This window comes from Melospiza melodia, chromosome 9 (genome assembly GCF_035770615.1).
Source record: "Melospiza melodia melodia isolate bMelMel2 chromosome 9, bMelMel2.pri, whole genome shotgun sequence".
Classification (NCBI taxonomy): Eukaryota; Metazoa; Chordata; class Aves; order Passeriformes; family Passerellidae; genus Melospiza; species Melospiza melodia.
In genome coordinates this window covers 5,633,949-5,651,325 of record NC_086202.1, presented here as the reverse complement: position 1 = coordinate 5,651,325, position 17,377 = coordinate 5,633,949, and the positions used below count along the sequence as shown (strand labels likewise).

General features: G+C 43.3%; 1 protein-coding gene across 2 annotated transcripts in view; it reads left to right on the top strand.

Annotated features, from left to right (window-relative positions):
* The window catches only part of GRK5 (G protein-coupled receptor kinase 5), a 156,199-nt gene that overhangs the window by 114,130 nt on the left and 24,692 nt on the right, over nt 1–17,377 (top strand). Inside the window, exons 5-9 of one of the 2 annotated variants that reach the window (XM_063163111.1) lie at nt 6,727–6,827; nt 9,719–9,811; nt 11,930–11,993; nt 12,534–12,674; nt 13,754–13,944. In XM_063163111.1, the coding sequence (XP_063019181.1) occupies nt 6,727–6,827; nt 9,719–9,811; nt 11,930–11,993; nt 12,534–12,674; nt 13,754–13,944 (590 nt within the window). Of the gene's footprint in view, nt 1–6,726; nt 6,828–9,714; nt 9,812–11,929; nt 11,994–12,533; nt 12,675–13,753; nt 13,945–17,377 lie in introns of both variants that reach the window. The other variant, XM_063163112.1, reaches the window with a different exon arrangement.

Below are 17,377 nucleotides of genomic sequence, written 5' to 3'. Positions count from 1 at the left end.
GTCAGTCTCTGGCTGCGTGGCTGAAACTTCCCTGGCTGGAGTTTAGAGTGCTGGATAAAGCCAGAATTTCCAGGTTTTTGTGTATGAACTGTTCTTGTCTGATCATGCATCATCTCACACAAAAAAAGTTCATTTTAGCCTGTTTCTGTCATAGTTTTGAGGTCTCTACTAGTAGCAAATCTGTGTGGAGATTTTCAAACAGATTATATGTGGAACATTGCTGTCAACATCTGAAAACACACATATCATGAAGACAAATGCTTGGAAGGCAATTTGAGACGCAGCTCAAGAAAAGTTACAGCTTGAACTTTTGTCCATTGACTGAAAGGTTTTTAATTGTTTTAAGCCAGTTTGTTGTGGAATGTTTTCATAACCTGAAACATAACATATGCTGCACGTTATTTATTTTACACAAGTGACTTTTAAAATAACTCATCGTGTTTCAGTATCAGCTGCATGCCTGAAACTTGCCAGGAAAGCAGTTGTGTTTGTGACAGAAGTTTGCATCAGGTCTATTCAATCTAAAGAGTGTGGAATCTTTCTGGTTCATATGGCTTCTGTAGTGATGAGCAGTTGTGCTGTAAGACACCCTGATGACTCACATCCACTGGCAGGAGCTGGTATGAAATGAAAGCCTGTACTTCTAGGTTTCTATTCTTTATTCACTAATTGCAAGGGACAATTGGACTGATTTGAGGAATCTGAGCATCTCTAGCTTTCATTTATCCCAGAGCGACTTCTTTGATTTCAGTCACAGGTGATGATCAAATCCTCTGCAAAACACATCTCTCAACCTCCTGTGCACCCTTCTGTAAAATATTGTGAGATTGCCACCTAGCTCATGAAAACTTAATCCTGCACTGAAGAGTTAATATTTTAAGGTTCTTAGATTAAAGTCATTGTGTAAGGGTGAAGAATCACCTCTGAACTACTGCTCTGTTTCTTACCAAGTCAGTCTGGCCAAACTCAATGCTTTCCCTTTTTCTGCTCTGAACTTCAAGGATCTGCAAGCCACGTCATTTATTTTTTTAGGAGACAGTGATGATTGAGACAAGTCTTTGAAGCAGGACTGCTAATTTGCAGAGAAGATTCTTATTCCTTTTCTCAGACCTACAGGTATCCTTTGGTGAGCACTCAGCAAACAAACTCCCTTCCTCATCTGTTCTCATGGCCATGCCATGTGCCTGTGCTTTATGAAGCCCAGTGTTTTGCAAAATCATTGGTACAAAGGACTGGGAAAGGGCTCAAGAGCTTCTTGCATTGAACAGAGATCAAATACACTTAGATGATCAACAGATGTCTGAGTGCCCTTGGAGGTCTTTCAGACCTCTGAGAACAGATTCCACAATATTCATAGGCCTGTTCTTCTGCTTCCCTGTGTGAAAAATTAGAATAAAAAGCCTTCATATCCAATTAAGTGGATTTCTTCACATCATTCCCCCAGAGCAGAGCAGAATATGCAGAATAATTGATCCCTGCCCTTTTTATTAAAAACATTTCTATATTAAAAGACCTTTATCAAGTTTCACCCTTGTTTTTCCAGCCTAAACAGATTCTAAAATTCCTCAATGCTTTCCTCTGGGTTTTTTTTCCTAAGCTTGTTTCTCAGCACTCCAGTCACTCGGTGCTCTTGTCAGCTCTCTGTAGGTTTCTCAAATGGTGGTGACCCCAGCTGGACATGTCTTTAGCTGGATCCTCAACACATCACCCTCAGTCCTCTTCGTCATTTGGGCACTTTTCCCACAGGAACACCAGTGTTACCCACAATGAGCCAGCTCTGCCCACGCAGGTTTGTGTTGTGTGTGCATCTGCTCTGGGAATCACTGGGGACACCTTCCCACCTCACCCCAGCTCCACAAGTGTGAACCCCAGCTGCTGGGCTGCCAGAAAAATGCTCCTGTTCCTTGAAAGTGCCAATCTTTGCTTGCTGCCTGCCTGCTTTCACTCCCACAGGCATGGAGGTGACGCCTGTAGCGCGCCACGTCTTGACCGAGGTCATACACTGTAAATGTTTGGAAATGTATCTTATCTCACAAGAAAAGCTAGAACAAATGACACATCTTCATGAAAAAGTAAAAGAGAAGGTCTTCTGAATGCCTCCCTTGGTACTGCCAGCACTTCAGCTTGTTTGATAAAGAGTTTGATTTACTGATAGATCCACACAAGGTCGCATCTCCCCCACACAGTCGCAGGGGAAGCACTGAGAGGTGCTGTGAGTGGCATGGCAAACACATAGTGATGACTTCAGGAGAAGGTTTTTTGATGGCTGTGCTGTTCAGTGAACTCAGCAAAGACTGGGTCTTGGAGATCTGGGTGAAATAGCCTGTAGCAAAACTTACAGAGCTGTCAGAAAAGAAGAGGCCACGTTTTAAAGAGTAGCGATGCAACATGACATTCACAATAACAGATGATGGGGAGCCACAGAGCCTGGAAGCTTTTATCTGATCTGAATCAGACTTTGCTACTCTTCAGTACTCCAGTGGAGTGCCAGGCCATGGGCAGCACCAGACTCTGCTGCTGGACAGGGCCCTGCTGGCTTCCAGTCTTTTTGTGGGCATGAACACAACTAACCCTGAGCAAGTGTGAGATCTATCAGCTGTTCTCATGCCATTAATGGAAAGGGAAGAGCATCTGAAAGGAACTCTTTTATAAAGACAGAAAAAAATAAAGTTTAGAAGAGGAGACTTTTCTCAGGGTGGGCTAATGGCACTCAGAAGTAACTGAATATCCATTTCTTGTTTCTCAAATAACCACTAACACGATTCCTAGTTGCATTCTTTTCTTTTCTTAAAAATTAAATGGGAGAGTATCATAAAACAGAGCTATTGCTATGCCAGCAAAATATTTGTAGAGCGGTTTTCAGTTTCTGGCCATTAAAGAGAAGGTACAGGAGGTAGGAGATTTTGGTTAAAACCTGGTAAAAGTATTGTAGACTTTTGGACTATTATTAAAAGGTCTGATCAATAAGGATAATGTGATGAGAGACATTTTTGTTGTAGAATCAACTTCAGCACATTTTGTGCTGCCATGAATCTGGTTTCAGTTCCATCAGCTTTACCCTAGCGTTAATCAGTTGGTTTGACTGGCATAATTTCTGATTACATTATTGTAAGTGAGATCAAGAATCTCCTTCTTTGCCTTCAGGAAACAGAATAGCCATTAGGGGAAATGTGGAACTATGCTTGTAACTCCCCACTGTTTTGTTTTGAATGCAAGAAGGTGTAACTGGTTTCTGCAGGTGTTTCTCAAGAGTTAGCAGAATATTCTTTGTCACAAGCTCAGATGTAATGGTCTTAATCACGGTGTATGGCTCTCCTAGCTGCCACAGGACATTTAATATGTTGGAAAAGGTGTCTCTGTTCCCTTGTAAAAGCCAAATTTGCTTTTACAGCCCTTGCCCATAATGCAGCAGGAGAATGGTGTTAATAACCATTTCATTGTGGCTGCAGAAATCTTCTGCACCTCTCCAGGGAAGGAGCAACTTTTTCATCTGTAAAAGGCCCAAGTGTTACCTTTGGAAGCTTTCACTCTTGGGATCCAAAGGCTTCCTTGCACGCACAACCTGTGCTACCTAATGGTTCTCCAGGGGAGCAGAAGTAGGTTGGTGGGTTGGGTTTTGGGCTGTAATTATTTCTGGCTTTGTTTGAACTTCTGAATGCTGTGGGTATGCACAGCATTCACACAGGGAAAGTGGCAGCCATGGCTGTTTAATGGGAGCAGTGGGGACTGGCAAGTCTCAAGGAGAGTCTCAGCAAGGGTCCTACAAAGGCTCCCTGGAGCTGCGGGCACAGTTGGGAAGGGTTGGGCATGTTCTTCCCAGGCATGTGGTGCCCTGAACTCTGTGGAGGGCTGTAGAACAGCACAAAATGTTTTGGTGGGTCTACAGAAGCTTTGGAAATGATCAGTCTTTGGAAAAAAAAAAAAAAAAGCAAAAAACAAACCAACACAACCTCTCTTCCTTGTTATACAAAATGGAGTGGTCTAGGGAGGTGTTTGCACTGCACTCGAAGGCTTTAGTCCATGCACAGGATTTCAGTGAGTTTGTGTCTTTGCCCACCTTGATATTTTTACCTTGCTCAAGTTTGTGCAGAGGGAGTAAAGACTCAGAGATTAGCAATGAGCGGTTTTGAAAAACCAAGTGGTGACTGTATCTCCCACAAACTTGGAGAGAGGAATCACAGTTTGTGTCATTTGTAAATGCTTCCCACATTGTCTTACTTACTATTTCTTTTGCTCATTCTTTCCCCCTTTCACTACAAGAATTTAATTTCCTCTTTATGAATAAGAGTTAGCTGATGCTTATAATTTATTTTTAAGTGTACTTTGATCTCAGACAAAGTTTGATGGGATTAGTACTCTAGTAATGTGTCATGGGCATGATCTTCAACACTAACCTCAAGGCAGTTTACCTTCCACTGGGAAATGAACTCCCAATGGGAGATGAAGTTGCCTGGCATGAGTAAGAATCAGGTCACTTGGTCTAAATGACTAATTATGCAGTTTAGTACTTAGCTTTTGGATTCCTGTTCTGACCTCTGAAGTCAGAACAAGTTCAAGATGTAGTCAGTAGTAACTTCAGTTAGAGGCCCTGGTACAGATTTTACTGAAGCGCTGCTCCATTCACATCAAAACCACTCCTGGTCCACAGCAGCCCCAAAACTGTGGAGTTCAGGGGTGTTTCTGTTCCCTGTAAATCAGAGGGATGATCATCTTGAAACAGGGTTTGGACCACTGGATTCACACAGACACCTACCAACCTTGGGCTACCAGTGAGGATGCATGTGCAAAGGTGTATCCACTGAGTGCATAAATTGTAAATTAAAGGTATTCATTCATCTGGTTTCTGGCCACAATCAGCTGAAATACTGCTAATCATTAGACTTTTGTTCATATCTGAATATTGCTTTAAAAGATTTTGGTTTAATCTGTTTCCCTGTCTTTCCCCCAGTAGTTTCAGTGCTGTAGGACTGGAAAACAGGAGGGTTTTTTGTTTCACTGCTTCCCTCTTGCCTCTACTCGCACTGTTGAACCAAAACTGGGACTTAGATTTTGTTGTGAGCACGTGTAGTTACCTCAGTGGTCAATCAAGCTGACAAATCTAGCTTTGTCTCAGTCTCTAACTTTTAGATGTTGACATGAGGGGCTGATCTACCTCTCAAAAAACCATGAGACTTCTTAATTATTAGTAATCTACTCTGTGATTAAAAGTGAGTGTTCCCTAGATATCTTTTGCTGAGGAAATGGAGGAATATATTGAGGGAATGAGGAAACATTTCAGTGAGGTCAGAGGTGTCCCCAGCACGTTCTGCAGATTGTCTGTCAAGGCTGGGCAGTGAGAGTGCATTGCACAGAGTGCACAGACAGTTCTGTAAACCACGTTCCCATTTAAAAACATTCAAGTGGAACAAACTTACTTTTTCATGTCACAGCTGGGATCATATTCACATTTCAGCAGTGGGAAGGGAAAGATAAAAGACTTAATTCAGCTCTCAACATGCTGGAGATTTTCTGTGGCTCCACCTCTGCCCCTTCCTCTGTCCTCATTCCCAATGTTTTTGAACTCTGCCTGCAATGCATTTCAGGGCTTGCCAAGATATCTCTGACTGGGGGGTGAGTTAATGAGAACATCTGGCCAGGAATGAGGGATGATGCTCTGTGCCCCACCCACTCAGCACATCTGGTGGCTGTGGGCATGGATGGGGACCTTACTGAGCATTAAGGCTTCTGCAAGGAAAGAGGATTTTACCCTCTATGGCTGAGTTTATTGAAAATACCCAAATCCAATTGGTTACATAAAGGGACTTTCATGTAGATGGGAGAAATGCCTATGAGTAGGTGCACACACACACACACACACCCAAATATACCTTGTATATTTATATAAATATACCTTGTATATTTATACCAAATATACTTTGTAATATAATTACAGTATACAGTCAATGTGTAAGGATGTGGACTGCCTAAAAATCTGTCCTTTTAGATAATTAGTCCCAAAAGTCCTAAACTGGTTAACCATCAAGGCATATTGCAAGAGACCTCTCTTTGGTAAGGTTTGCAGGGTTGAATATACATTCTCTCCAAAGGGAGGAGAAGGTTAATAGACTATATGTGGTTGGTTGGCAAAGTTCCTTTCTGAAATTATTATTTTAAAGTTGCTGAATTATTTTTGTCTAAGGATGAACTAAAGTGTCCAGATACTTTTGTGAACATCTTTTTAATATATAGATAGATGTCAATCTATATCAATAAGTACCAATACTCTGCTCTTGTTTTGCTTTGCTGGTAAAAAAAGGAAAAAAAAAAAGATGGATTTTTTGGACAGCACAATGAATCACCCATGAAGTGAAAATACTGGGCAAATTCTCTTTTGTTAATAGAATGGGCTGTACACAGCTCAGGCCAGCACATTTTTCATGGGATGCAAGGGAGCAGTTCAAAGAATTGGCAAGGAGCGGGTCCTGCATATTCATGAGGCTGGGCAAGGAGGTGAAAGCACCGGAGAAGGCAGAAAAGCAATGTGAGGATAGAGTGGAATGTGGAGCGAGTTGCCACGGTATCCTATTTTACTGCTCTTTGACGTAAAGCTCCTTTGCTTTTACACAACCGCTGGAATTGAATGGAAGCAGCTCGGGGGCATAAATAATGAATGTGCCTCTCACACGCCGGGAGAGCAGAACCTGCACCTCGCCGGGGATTTAATGTGCCCCTCTCTTCTCTCCCCAGTCTCCAGCCTATGTTCCTGAAGTCAGTCAAGAACTTATCCAGCAGACAGAGGAGAAACTGGAAAACAGCCCCTGCAAGGAGCTGTTCTCTCCCTGTACAAAGTAAGTATATCACACACACCCCAAGATGCCAGGGCTGCAGCCAGCAGCTCGTGGGGAATGAATGTGGCAGGTAGGGAATGTGACATTCCAGCCTGAACCTGAGGCTCACATCTCTGCTCACACTCCTTGAGGCAGAGCTGACAAGCGGTGAAGTCATTTCATCTGAACAAAATGTTATAAACATTTCCATGCCATTATATAGCATGCACACAGGCACTTACTGTTTCAGGTATTTGACAGAGTGTTCCAGCCAAGTAAGCCAGCCGTGGATTTCATGCTGTGTGAAAAGAGCTACAATGATAATGTATCCAAAGAAAACATCTCTGTTTCAAAGTGAATAAAAATTAAGTGGCTATACAGTCCATTTAGACAGAGGAATGTGCAAACTTGCTCTGCATGGCTTTTCCAGAAAATCTTCACCAGGAGAACGGGGCTTTTTTAATTCTTTCTGTCTGCCCGTGGCGTTCAAACCAACGTGTATTTCCCCCTTTGTCTGGGAAAAGGCTTATCAGTTTCTGCAGCCATTTGTGCCATTATGTGCTAAAGCTCCATGTATGCAATCTGCCTTTGCAAACCCTGCCCTGAGTGCATCCACACCAGTAGATCATAAACCAATAAAAATATGAAAAGGAGGGCTCGTGGCACGCGGGCCCATGCGGTTCCTGGCTGAGCACGGTTTGTTTTCCCTGGGTGATGTAATGGGGATTTGTAAAATTTGCTCCGCTGTCATTCATTGTTTTGACTCATTTCATTGACCTTTTCTGGTTCCAGTTATTCTTTGAGCTGGTAGGAGCTGTGGGTTATTTCTGGCCTTCCCTTGTAGCACCGGCAGTTTCCCTGCATGGTGTCCTGTAGAGATGCTCTGTGCCTCGCACCAGTTGTGGGTGCCAGTCCCAGTGACAAAGGCAGAGCTGTGCTGCACACAAACCCCCCTGGTGCCTGTTTCCAGCTCCCAAATGGGTTTGAAAGCTGACAGTTCCCTCTAAAATGCACTTTGTTGTTGCCAAAGAGGAGAACTAAAAAGCAAACAACTGCTGAAAGGCAGCTATTGTTCTTTTAAAATACGTGCAGCTTTTAATTAACTGAATGGAAAGGGCGAGCATTGGGCACCACTTAATGCAGGCTCCTTCCTTCATCCCATCCTGAAACTGAGAAATGAGCCAGGTTTGGGACCTTGTTAATAAATATGCTGACCATCTCACACGGACTAAAATGAGGTCAAAAGGAAGTTTTAAAAAATTGCTGTTGGTATTTACTGGTGCTGAATGATGTTAATTTTGGAAGGGTTCACAGTCAGACCAGGAAAGGGAGGCATACATACAAATATAAAGCCTGCTGTCCTGGAGGAGCAGGGATGGGATAAGTTCCATTCACTTCTTCATAGATAAAAATCAGTCTGCAAGAAAAGTGCATGTATGTAGCTTCTGCTTTTAGCTTTAATATTTTGACTGGCTGCTCCTGCCCTCCTCCAACATCACCTAGAAATCTGATGTGAATTTGGACATTTGTTAAAGTAAATTAAGACTTACTTTTAATTTCATTTTGTAGTCTTAAATCCATTAAGGGAAACTCTTATGATCTGTATCCAGTCAAAGCTAATGAAGACAGCAACAATTTGACTTGTGCATTCTGAACATGCGCAATTACCTACCTTCACCAAATTGATGGTGCAAGAATTACAAAAAATAATAACATTGTAACAGTTAAGAAATCCCAAAAATACTAGCTCATGAACAGGGAGGAACTGAACTGAGGAGACACATTACTCATGATGACTTGTTTGCTCTGAGAACTGCCTCAGGGTAAGTCATGGACTATCCATCCCCAGACTAGAGCAGTCATTCAGAGAGGATTTCCTCCTTCCAGCAAGATCTGGAAATGTGTCCCTATGCCTTTAGACACAGACACAAGTGTGTCTGTGTACACCCAGACAGAAATGCTCATTTCTTTGGGCGCTTTTCACCCAAACCCAACTTGTGTCCTGCCAGTGCTGCCAGCAGAGGTGGCTGCAGGAGCCCCAGGAAGCAAAGCAAGAACCAGCACCAGCATGTTTAACATTGTTAAACAACCTGACCCCCTTCATTTTAGACAACTCCCAGCTCAGCCCATGTTTTCTTAGTTCCAAGCCCTTGGCCTTTCTGATGGGATGCCTGATGCTCTCTGGCTCTTTGCTGCCTGCCTCAAGCCACAGACTTTCTTCTCACATTTGCAGACTGACCTTTTTATTCCTTTATTCCTTCCATTAAGCAAAAGTTTCTATCCACTGCCTGAGCCCCAAAATTCTTTTCTTGATCCAGAAGCAAATCCACATCCCTGTTCAGACTTTTCTTTCCTCTGTTTTACTCTACAGAGCACATAGCTGTTAGGAAATCCCCTTTGACTTTAGTCACATGTACTCTTCTTCTATATAGCAGGAATTGAAACTGAACTTTTTGCTCAAAATGATGCCTCAGATGGTCTCTCTTTGATAGAAATGGGCTTCAGCCAGAAGTTTTCTATCCAGATGTAAACATCCCTCAAAGTTTAGGAGCTCAGTTCCTGAGGATGTTGTTTCAGTTTACTAACAGAAGCAAAGACATTCACTCTGTGGTGGCTAACAACCTTTGTAAAAGTCCTTTAAAGTCAGTGGGAGTTGCCCTGATAATTTTCAGCAAGCATCACCAGTATTCAGCTTGTGTGAGGCCTCCTGTTATGAAATACATCGAGCACATCACTTTGTTTCTATGTTGAAACAGTGAGCAAAATAAAGTACAAAATAAAGTGCAAAATAAAGTAGAAGTAACATGATCCTACTGTAAAAGAACTCTGGACTTTTCTCCTCTTGTTTCATTTCTCTTTTGCTCAAAGTTCAGGATTATAAAATGCTTATATATCCTTTTCATCTGAGATAGATCTGTCCTTGACCACCTCAGTGGGGAACCATTCCAAGAGTACCTAAACAGCATGTACTTCGACAGGTTCCTCCAGTGGAAGTGGTTGGAAAGGTAAGTGTCACAACACTTTTTTGAATAAAAATAAATTAAAATGCTTGTTTTTACTTTCCATGCAAAGTCTGTCGAATATGCTCAAAATCTGACACTTGAGATAATGTTTGCTTCTACAGCTCAAGTGTTGGACCATTTAATGGGCTTAGGTACATTAAACATATTAGGTATGATTGATGTACGTTCAGCAACTTCAGCTGTCTTTCTGTTTAGCTTCCCCTCTGAATGTGGTGACATTTTGTCTGGACCAGTTGTCACTGTTATTAAATCACTCCAAAGAGAGGGAAAATGCGGCGTACAGGTCCTCTCGCCGTATTTATTGGCTGGACATTCCTGAGCACATTTAATAACCAGGCAGCCTTGGTGGGTATTAATTTGCAAGGAGAGTGCCTTTCCCCTGTCAGGGGGTGCTGCACAGACGGTCACTGCTGGGTGACAGTGACCTTGGGCAGGGAGAAGCCCCATTTTGCACAAATGGCATTAATTACGGCGGCTGAGCCAGGGCCGGATCCGTGAGCACTGTGTGGCAGCAGGATGCCTCCAGATCACAGGAGCTGTGCCAGTTCCTCTCCCTGGAAAGCTGCAGAGCTGCTGCTCTGGAGGGGTGGGCACAGGGAAGAGCCATTTCATGCCAAGACATGCTCCACATGCCATCTTCTCTGAGCCCAGCATTTACTCTTCCATTTCAATTAAAAAAACATCGGGTGATTCATCTCTAGCCAGGCTATTTCCTATCTGTTTTCACATTAGGGATAAGGAATTTTCTGCAATGCTTTGAGGATTTTTTTTTTCCATTCCCCCAACAAGTGTGACAAGCTGTTGGATATGCCTGGCTTAAGAAGCTGGGAGAATTGTTTTTGGGATTAGCAAAGAGATGTTAGTAGCATGGAGTGATCAAGAGCTCCAAAGGAGCAGTCACAGGGTCCATTTATTCCAGGGACATTGCTGAACATGTAGCTATCAATACTAATTGATGCTTTTAACCCCAAAAGCATTTGCAGCAGCCTCATGGAATACTGAAAAAAACATCTTTTCCTCTTCTAGTTTTTTAGTGTCTGCATACTATTCTCCCCCTAGTTTGGAAAACAATAAAGGGCATTAATGAAAGGATTCAGTTCAGCATTTATTCTTCATTGTCATCGACCTCATCATCCCTGTGGTGGGAACAGCCACGTCCCTGTGCTCCCTCTGCCGGCTGGCTGCCTGCCAGAGGGGAGCAGGAATGTTCAAATCCACTGCTGGGATCCCTGTAAAACCTTGGTGCTGGAAACAAAACGGGATCTCCCTGAACCTGGAATTCTTCTTCTGTCGTGTTGTAAAACTTCTACAGTAGCAAAGTAAAGGTTTGGTGTAGGGTTGGAGCAGTTCTGGTGGAGCAGATTTTGTGGGAAGCCTGGGAGGTTGTGTAGGGATCGTGTCAAGTGTTAGGGAGCACTCTGCCCTCAAAGACAGATTTATTTAACCTTAATTTTGCTCTTGATCCCTTCTTGCCCTTGATGCTCCCCCAGGAAGCAGGTAGCCCAGAGGGAATGCACTGGCTTGGATCTCGTCTTCCTGCTCTCCCAGCCTGCAAATGTCACACAAATCCTCCTGCTCCCAGAATTGTTTCTGCCTTTCATTCATATGAGCTTCATGTTTTGTTTAACACAACAGAAGTGTTTTCTGGTGGTTTGAATTTTGGATCTCTTTTTCACATCTTGCTGGCCAAGCAAAGCAATGTGTTAGCCCACCCTATGTGTCATGGGAATTAATATCTCAATGGAAGATCTCAGGCTTCCTCTTTGCTTAACAAAGGCCAAAGTTGTATAATGGAGATTCAGAACCCTCCTTGGTCCTAAGATGCTAGCAGAAATTATACTGATGACTCACTAATGTGTTGTATTTTATTACAGCTTAATATGTTGGAATTGAAAAGTTCAAGCCATACATAGTATTGAAGTAATGTAATTATGTAATTATATATTATATTATATAATACGATTACCTTGAAATAATGGGATTATATAATATTTATCTATTTTGCTTTTCAAAAGTATGCTCTGAAATAAATAAATCACAGAGAGTGCATTAAACATAGTGTGGTGAGGGGGTTTATTTATTTATTTCCTTTTCTTCCAGGCAACCAGTAACAAAAAACACGTTTAGGCAGTACAGGGTGCTGGGGAAAGGCGGCTTTGGGGAGGTGAGTAATTCTGAAATTTTCTGTTAAGAGTGTTTCTTACTTTTAGTTTCTTACTTTTCAGACAGTGCAGGTACAGGAGCCTGATGTGACAGAGGCTGATTTACATTAATTGCTGACAGTTCTACTTAACCCCTCGTGACACCATAATCTCAAAGGGACACTTTGGAGAGTTATTTTGTGTTCAGCTGTTGCGTTCACGGCGGAATTGGGGTCACACCCTTGTTTGTATTTTCCTGGTGTGTGGAGGTGGCAGCAGAGGCAGGGGAGGTGCAGACTTGAGAGATTAAACTCTGCACAGACAAAAGGAGGTGGGAGAGGAAGCAGGCAGAGGAAAGTGAAGTAATTAAACCAATATTCCACAGCAGGTTTGGAAACAGTAGTTTATCCCCCAGCTGCCCCCGCCTAGGCCTGGCTCACTGCGCCTCCATCTCTGGCCTTAAAAGGACTGATCCAGAGGAGATGTGAGGAGGGAAGAGCAGCCCAGACACAGCTGGGTTTGCTTTGCATCACCCACGATTGCTGTGCTCCGTTTGTTCGCAGGTCTGCGCCTGCCAAGTGCGAGCCACGGGGAAGATGTACGCCTGCAAGAGGTTGGAGAAGAAGAGGATCAAGAAGAGGAAAGGCGAATCCATGGCGCTCAACGAGAAGCAGATTTTAGAGAAAGTCAATAGTCAGTTTGTAGTGAGTATTGTTTGAGCTCCGTGGTTCCCTGCTCACCTGCTCTGGTTGAACCCAGTGCCTCCTCCATCTCCTGCTCCTGGAGAGGTGCCAGGAGCTGAATCCCTTTGCTTGCACCCTAGTCCTGCTCTGGGTACCTTTGCAGAGTCTCATTTCAGTCTCTGGTGCATGAGAAGTGCAGCAGACAAGGGGCCTGTGCCTGCCATGGGAGCAGGATCTGTTTCACAGCCTTGGCTTGCATCAGGATGAGCTGCTCTTACCCAGTGTGATCACCTGAATTCCCAGGCTCTGGGAGAGAGGTGCTTGGAGGAGACTGAAGGAGATTCAGCCCAAACAGATCAGATGAGACTGGCTTGCAGAAGCATCTGAGCAGTGAGGTGGAGCTGCTTGGCCTGATGCAGGGCTCTCCTGAGTCACACCAGCTCTTGTCCCTCCTTTAAAGCTTCCCTTAGATTTAGAAAAAGAAAAAAGGTGTTATCTCAGCACCTGTCGTGTTCTTTATGCTTATTTCAGGGAACACTGTGTATACAACAGATGCAAGGTGTTTGCTTAGTGTTTAGTTGCCTCTGACAGAGGATGGCACGTATTTAAAAGTGATGGGTCGATTTTGGCTGGTCTGATTTTTCCTTGTGCGCCCACCAGAGCCCCCAGGGATGATGCTGGACTTCACATCTCTGTGATGGTCCATTTGATCACCCCAGGACTGGGACATCTGGGCCTTCCAGAGAACTCACTGAGATGCAAAACAGTGCAGCAGGAGGTGTAGATTCCCTTGATTACTAAGATTTCTCATACATGGGAAAATATGCCTGGAATTAGTATGCTTGCCCAGCCTCTGAAGCCATCTGAGCCTTGAGGGTTTCTGGTCCACAAATAAATCTGTAGAATCCTAACATCTGATTTTTCCGAACTTTTAAAATACGTGCTTACCACTGTAAGAAAGCCCATACCAAAGTCAATCAATGTATTTTTTTTTTCATTTTCTGGGGAAAATCTTTAATGAAAATCTTTAATGAAGAGCTAGCACTTCCTTCTTAGCAGCCATCTGAACTGTCACAACTGTGCTGCAAATGTTTTTCTAGGTCAATTTAGCCTATGCCTATGAAACAAAGGACGCACTGTGTTTAGTTCTGACCATAATGAATGGAGGTGACCTGAAGTTTCATATCTACAACATGGGAAACCCAGGCTTTGAGGAGGAAAGAGCTTTGTTTTATGCAGCAGAGATTCTTTGTGGCTTGGAAGACCTTCACAGAGAAAACACTGTGTACAGGTAAGCACTCTCTAGAGTCTCAGGATGTCTTTTCTGGGTAGGAAAGAATTGTCTGCTTCCTCCCTTCTTATTGTGGTGCTGCACAGCTGAGATGCCCGAGTGCTTTGGCTGAAATTTTGCAGAGCCCTGTATAAATACAGCATGATACAATAATCATGGAAGGAAGCAGTTGCTTCCCTAAATACATCCTGTCTAAATCATCCAGAACTAGCACAAAGCTCCCCAAACCCTACCTCAGTGTGCACTGGGCTACAGAAGAAAATGATGGAAGTTCCTTTAGAGGGATTTCATTAAGGAATTGAGTTCTTAGTTGGGGTGAAATGGAGATCATTCCATCCAAGCCTCTATTTTAATGAGTTAGATTATTTTGCAGGAGGGGCTGCAGCACATCAGGTGTGGGAGAACTTCTATTGCAGATGGCACGCAAGAGGGTGTCTGAGACAGAGGGCATGGATCTCCCCTGGTGTGCGTGTGATTAGCTGGATGGGATCCTGGTGATCCTGGCGTGCCAGCCATGGAAGAGGGCCCATTCCCAGGCACACCACAGAGGCATCCTGCTGGCAGCATCCCACCCTCCCTGGGTGCAGCCAGCGGGCACAGCGCTGCCCGGCGCTGCCGCTTCCAGGAGGGCACATCCCAAGTTCTCAGCTTCCACTTTGGCTCCCAGCTCTACACAAGCACTTTTCCAGGGCAGGCTGGAAAAGCAAGCAGATTGCAGACAGAGTTCTTGTGACTCCACGAGGATTTATTTTTTTTAATCAACAGCCACTGTAGTTGTAAACAACGGTTCTTGTTTGTCTTCATCATCCCCGCTTGTGAAATCATCATTGCTGGCATTCACAGCAGAAGAGAGTCTGTAAATTGATGAAAGAACTTCCAAGGACAATGATTAATAGACAATAAGATGCTATTTTTAAAAGCCAAGCCACACTTTAAATCATTTTATATGCCTGGGTGTAATACATATGATACATGCACTTGTATGCATGGAAAATGCAATATTGTTGTTCCTTGGAAACCTCTAAGAAACTGACACTTGGTTGCCTTGCATCTTGCTAGCTGGCACACAGAGGGCAGACAGATAACATGCTGATTTAGTTGGTGCTCACCCAAGAAGGAAGTTTTTTCTTTCCCCAGGGAACAAAATGGTACTAAATGTCTAACGTCAATTGAAAAATCAAATCATAAGTGAAGCGTCTGGCTTCCTTTTCCCTTAGAAAACCTCCTACCACACATTCAAACATTTTAGGAGGTAGTGTAGTGTTTCACAATCATATTTTAGTAAAAAAATGACTGGTTCATTCATAACATGGCTGGTAAAATGCCATACTAATTCCATTTTCTAATAGAACAAATCAGATCTGGCCACATAAAATAGTGCATGGCTCTGAGAGAAATGGCACCTACTTCCTTAAGCAGGAGTTTTCATGCTTCTCTTAAAAGAGCTGCTACTTTACACCTCAGATGGCACATTCATTTTGGTGATGAATGATACTACATCCTTGTAGGTGACATTTTCTAGCAGTATGTCAGGAGCATCTGCAGAGACCCCTCATTTGTAACAGCGCAGCGTGTTGTGGGACCCGTGAGAAGTGCTATATAGGTCAATAAAAAATAGCAGCTAAATGCCACTGCCTTCTCAAGGCGAATAATTCATCACAAAACACTTCTTCTTCAGACTTAATTTCATTTTCTTTAAACAAAATGCTCCTGAGTAAATCACAGCTTTGGAAAATGCATCCCCATCTCCTGGGCCGCTGCTGACGCACGCTGCAGACGTGACCTGGGAGAACAACCAGGCTCAGAGTCAGATTCATCTCATTCAGAATTCCCTTGTCAAACATGGCACTTGTGCTACATCTCTCAACTGCAGCATGTTAGTAAAGGTCAATGGGTTGGTTGTTCGTGGAAAGCAAATGTAAAAAGCTGCTGGTTCTACTAAAATTATTTATGTGTATATATATGTAATTCATTTTTATTCATTTAAAGTTCATAATTTAGATTATGTATTTAGATTTTTATTTTATAATTTTTATATATATGTATATGTATATAACTTTTTTTTGTTTCTAGAAATATTTTTTATGTATGTAATTTTTTTTCATTTATACCGTAGCGATGCCTGGAAGCTCCGAGCTCACATTGTCCCAGGCATTGCACAAGTACATGGTAAAGCCTTGTCCAAAGTGATTAATTGAGTTGTTTAGGCTGTCCTGCACAGCCAGACAATTGCCTTTTGAGCGTGGGCACAGTGCCAGCAGTTTATGTTTCAGTGTGTTTGGGCAAGGCTAATTTACAAATGGGAAGCTGAGCCTTTGGGAAGTAGCTTTATGTGTCAGTGTGTCCACCAGGGAGTTTTATTCCTCCTGGACTTTTTTCAGTCATGAACCCTTGGAAGTGCTGGCCCTGCAAAGGAAGCCAGCCTCGATCCTGAGGAACCAGAATCCTGAAAACAGGAATGACAGCTGATGCCTGGGAAGGGAGGAAAGCTTCCTCTACTTGCCCTGAATCACAGAGGACCCTAAGAACTGAACTGATGTTCTCAGAGTCCTTCTGGAGTCTCCCATTTTCTCATTCAAAGACAACAATTTCCCAAGTTGCACATAAGATTCTTATCACTGCCCCCAGTTGCAGTTTTATGTGGCACTAATAACTGCTGAGCAGAAGATTAAATAACTGATGAAGGCTGAGTTCTTCAAGGGAATGATTCTTACAGGATTTAAAACCTATTTTCAAAAATAAATAGACAATGCCCTTGACTGTGCTGCTCCAGCATTGGAAACCTTCTGCTGAGTGGCAGGGAAAGCCACAGTGGTATGTTAAACAAAATCACAGCTTCTCCTCAATATTCAGAAATATGCCCTTCACATATTTCAGCATTGTTTGTTTGAAAAGCAGGCTTGGTACCACTGAGCACTGGGTGAGGTTTATCTGGGAGGTCAGGAAGGTCTGAAGCAAGCAAGGAGAGGAGATTACTCACAGCGCTCTGTGTTCTTGCTTGAAATCATAAATAAAAACACGGCAAGTTTCAAAATTCCAACTTAGGCATTGTCAAAACTATAAAGTACCCGTCTTCTGCACAGGAAAATTCATGATACTGGAGTGGTGCAGCTGGAGAGGTGGGGTGGGCTCTGTGCTCTGCCCTGTGCCCTGGTGTGAGGATTTCTCTTTGCTCTTTGCACAGAAATTACTCTTTTCTGGGAAGTTACCAGAACCAAGCTGGTTCAGAGATGCAAGGCAGCCTTACACTGACACACTGACAAAAAAGAAGAGGCCAAGCAGGGCTTGGATTTGCACCAGGCTGAGCACTGTCTTTAGATAAAAGCCAGGGCATGGTGTGGTGAATTGAAGCAATGCTGTTTTTCCTGCCTCACCCAGCTGCTGGTGCCTCATTCAGGCTGAGGCCAGCACAGCCCAGTCCTGGGCACTGCTG